The sequence below is a fragment of the Otolemur garnettii genome, unplaced genomic scaffold (genome assembly GCF_000181295.1).
Source record: "Otolemur garnettii isolate 467f Iridium unplaced genomic scaffold, OtoGar3 scaffold00166, whole genome shotgun sequence".
Taxonomy (NCBI): domain Eukaryota; kingdom Metazoa; phylum Chordata; class Mammalia; order Primates; family Galagidae; genus Otolemur; species Otolemur garnettii.
In genome coordinates, this window is record NW_003852561.1 from 3,054,165 (window position 1) to 3,058,196 (window position 4,032).

At 43.2% G+C, this 4,032-nt stretch overlaps 1 protein-coding gene across 1 annotated transcript in view; it reads right to left on the bottom strand.

Annotated features, from left to right (window-relative positions):
* The window catches only part of VPS53 (VPS53, GARP complex subunit), a 135,342-nt gene that overhangs the window by 71,514 nt on the left and 59,796 nt on the right, over positions 1 to 4,032 (bottom strand). Inside the window, exon 6 of the mRNA XM_023519263.1 lies at positions 1,418 to 1,533. Coding sequence (XP_023375031.1) covers positions 1,418 to 1,533 — 116 coding nt within the window. The remainder of the gene's footprint in view (positions 1 to 1,417; positions 1,534 to 4,032) is intronic.

Genomic DNA, 4,032 nt, shown 5'->3' on the forward strand with positions numbered 1-4,032 from the left:
AAGTGAGACTTTGTCTCAAAAACAACAACAACAAAAGAACTTCAAGTTATGTGCTATGGGGACTCCAAAAGAATGTGTAGGCAATAAATTCTCATTGGGTTGGGGAGGGGAATCTGGGAAGACTTTATGGATTTAGATTGAGCAGTATGGGATTAGTGCACTTCTGGCAAAGAACAGGGGTAGGGATGTTACTGTACAAGGATTATAGCATTTGGACAAATCAAACACATCTTTCTAGGATACAACAAAGGGCATTTATATGCACTTACATGTTAACTCAAATCTGTAGGTTTTAAGGCAATGATGAACTCTGTGTCAGAGAGATGTCTGCTTTCCCTGTGCTAAGGTACATGAAGATGCTGATATGATCAACAGTTATAGGGACAAAGTAGAAACTATTAGAGCTAAATTTTTCATTAGGGTTGGGCTTTTAAATTATATTTATCATTTCCATTAAGAGTTATTGAAAAAGGATCAAATTCAAGTCAAGATGTTATGCTGCTACCACTGTCCAGTCTGACAGTTCGGTGGGCAACACTGAGCACCTAGGGAAGGAACACAGGGGACTGCTGTTTCCGTTTCCCACTGGCCACAGCTGTCGCTGTTCCCAGAAGGGACCAAGGGTGCCCTGGAGCTCATGCAACACCTAGGAGAGACAGGGAAGAGCCCACCTGCTCCTCTGCTTCCCTTCACTTTATTCTCCCTCCCTCTTCCCCAAGACTGTGGATACTGCTTCTCAGTTTCTGTGGAGAGGCTCTTTCTTCGTCCACACATGGACGTACACTGAGGCTGGGGCAGGGAAAATCCTCAGCCTGAGACAGACCAGAGACAAAATGGAATGACAGAATCTTGCTACCAAAGGAGGCTTTGCATTGCTTCTTTGTGATAAATGACCAGCTATTCCTTTTAATACTATTTCTAGCATTCTCAAATATCATTCCCACTAAAAGCCAAATAGGAAACTACTGACTTGGAAAAAAAATGGGTATAGATATAAAAAGAGGTTGAATGACAAATCAGAGATCTGTTTCCATTTGGTTTCTTCAATGACATTGCAACTCACTCCAAAAACAGCAAGAAGAGTTGCCAAGGCAGAGGCTACAGGGTGTAAATACGGGCTGAAATCACCTTGTCTGTCTTAACGGTATAGATCGACTACATAAAAATGAGCAGTTGTTCTCAGAGGCTTTTTGAGTCTCCTTCAGACTCACCTGCACCTCATTTACTTCAAAGCTTTAGGTGCTTGTGAAGTTTTGAACACCAGAGGGCAAAGCAAATTTCACTCAGGGCCCACTTGCAGAAAGTGGGACAGTTCTGGTGAGACTCCTCTGGCTAAGAAGTGAAAAAACATGTAATGCCATTTTCTTTATATGATATATTTCTCGTGGACGCAAAAGAGAAAGTTCATGTTGCTTACTCCAGGGAATCGACGCCGCCTGCCAACATGTGCAGGTGGTTCAGGGTTGTGATAGAGGTGGTCAGGTGGCGTTTGGCGTGATCTAACTGCTTAATATCACGGGTGATTTCCTTCACCTAAAGATTGAAAAACCACAGGAGAGAAAGGAAGAAAGTTAAGAAATGTGACATGCTTCTGCAAGTCGCTCCACAAGAAGCCAGTGCAAACGAAACAAGGAAAAAAGTCTCAAGTTAGCCCTTGGAGAAAACACAAACACACTCATAATACAAAATCAAAAACAATTTCCAATCGGCCTATTTAATTTGGCCTTTCTTCTGATTCTATGCAGGGTTATAAAACCCTCAGTGGTAAAAAGAAAATGAACTTTATTTTGACCCCATACAGAATGATCCAAATAGCAATTTGCTACTGAGCATATAGATAAGATATAGGAGCCAAGTAAAGCACATCTTCTCTTGAATAAGGTCAGAAATAGTTTTTATAATGGAACTAAGAGTTTATGGCTTGGAGCTCCAGCAAACACGTTCTCTCAAATCGCAAGAAGACTAAAATGTAACTCTTGTAACATAAGCTTAACATGAACTGTGTAAGAAGAGAGTGGCAAGCTCTAGGGAGTAACAAGGCAACCTGGGGAGTAAAGTTCACATCCAAGAGATAGAAATCCTATATCTGGAAATGCAAATATATTTCAGTCCCTAGAAAAGTATGCTCAATAGAGAAGTTGAAAACATTCTCCAATTTAACACATAAGTGAAATCTTCCAGTAAACTGAGTCCATGTTGACTAAGAAACTTTCTCAATAGCAGTTTGGTTCCCCAGGTTCTGAAGGCAGGCCGGGCACAGTGGCTCACACCTGTGATACCTGGAAGGAAGGGAGAGCCCTGGATACCAGCACGAACATTCTAGTCACTGGATATCTCCCATTGAAGTGAAAAACTTGGTAGAAAGTTAAGTTCATGTGATCTGATTTTTCAGAGTTTGAGCACCCTGGGAAGTCAAAAAAGGATAGAACGTGGCTCAGCGCCTATAGCATAATGGTTATGGCGCTAGCCGCATACACAGAAGCTGGCAGGTTCGAGCCTCACCCAGGCCAGCTAAACAACAATGACAACTGCAACAGAAAATAGCCGGGCATTGTGGCAGCCACCTGCAATCCCAGCTACTTGGGAAGCTGAGGCAAGAGAATCGCTTAAGCCCAAGAGTTTGAGATTGTTGTGAGTTATGACACCACGGCACTCTATCAAGGGCGACATAGTGAGACTCTGTCTCAAAAAAAAAAAAAAGATGGAACATAAAAAGGCAGGCTTTGGCATCAGACAGAACTAGGGCTGAATGCCAGTTCTAGTACTTACTAACTCTGTACCCCTAGGACAAGTTTCTTAGCCTCACTGAGTCTCAGTTTCTTCATCCATAAAATTGGTAATCATAAAAATAATAATGACAATAAAACCTAGTTCATAAGGCTATACAAGTTAGCTTGCTTGTATAAAAGAACTGGCAGGCCTGGTGTGGTGGCTCATTCCTGTAATCCCAGCCTCTGGGAGGCCACGTGGGATAGATTGCTTGAGCTCAAGAGTTCAAGACCAGCTTGAGCAACAGCGAGACCACGTCCCTAAAAATAGCTGGGTGTTGTAGTAGGCGCCTGCAGTCTCAGCTGCTAGGGTGACTGAGGCAAGAGGATCACATGAGCCCAAGAGTTTGAGGTTGCTGTGAGCTAAGATGCCAGGGCACTCTACTAAAGGTGACAAAGCAAGACTCTGCCTCGAAAAAAAAAAATAATAATTAAAACATAAAAGAACTAAGGCTGGGTGGGGTGGCTCAGACCTATAACCCCAGCACTTTGGGAGGCCGAGGCAGGCAGATTGTCTGAGCTCACAGGTTAGAGACCAACCTGAGCTAGAGTGAGACCCAGTCTCTGAAAAATAGCCGGGTGTGAGGTGGTGCCTGTGGCTCAAGAGTAGGGCACTGGCCCCATATACTGGAGGTGGTGGGTTCAAACCCGGCCCTGGCCAAAAAAAAAAAAAGGCCAGGTGTTGTGGTGGGTACCCTTGAGCCCAAGAGTCTGAGGTTGCTGTGAGCTATGATGCCACTGTACTTTACCAAGGGCGACAAAGTGAGACACTGTCTCAATAAATAAATAAAAGAACTGGCATAGTGCTTGGCACAGCAAATAGCAGCTCTCCCCTCACTTCTACTTCTTCAATTCAGCAAAGCACTGTCCAAGAAAAGTAAGACATCTAATAACTTTAGAAGCAGCTTACTCAAACTGTCACCATACCCCTTTTTAGATGGAATAGGCTGCATTGTCTAAAACAGCACATTATAATTGGAAGGATAGCAGTGCCTAAGAAACCCAAGTACAATAAACACTAGCAAGAGCAGCACCTGACAGTGTCTTCTGACAACTGCCGTTCCAGGGCCTGTGGGTGGTGCTGAGCACAGTGCATCCTTGGGAAAGGCCACAAACCCAAGTCTCCAGTTCCATGCTCGGTGCCCTTCAGACATTTAAAATTCTTACAAGAACCCCGTGAGGTAGATGCTATCATTCTTATTTATAGTTGAAGAAACTAAAATTCAGACAATTTAGAGACATTACATTACTTTTTTTTTTTTTT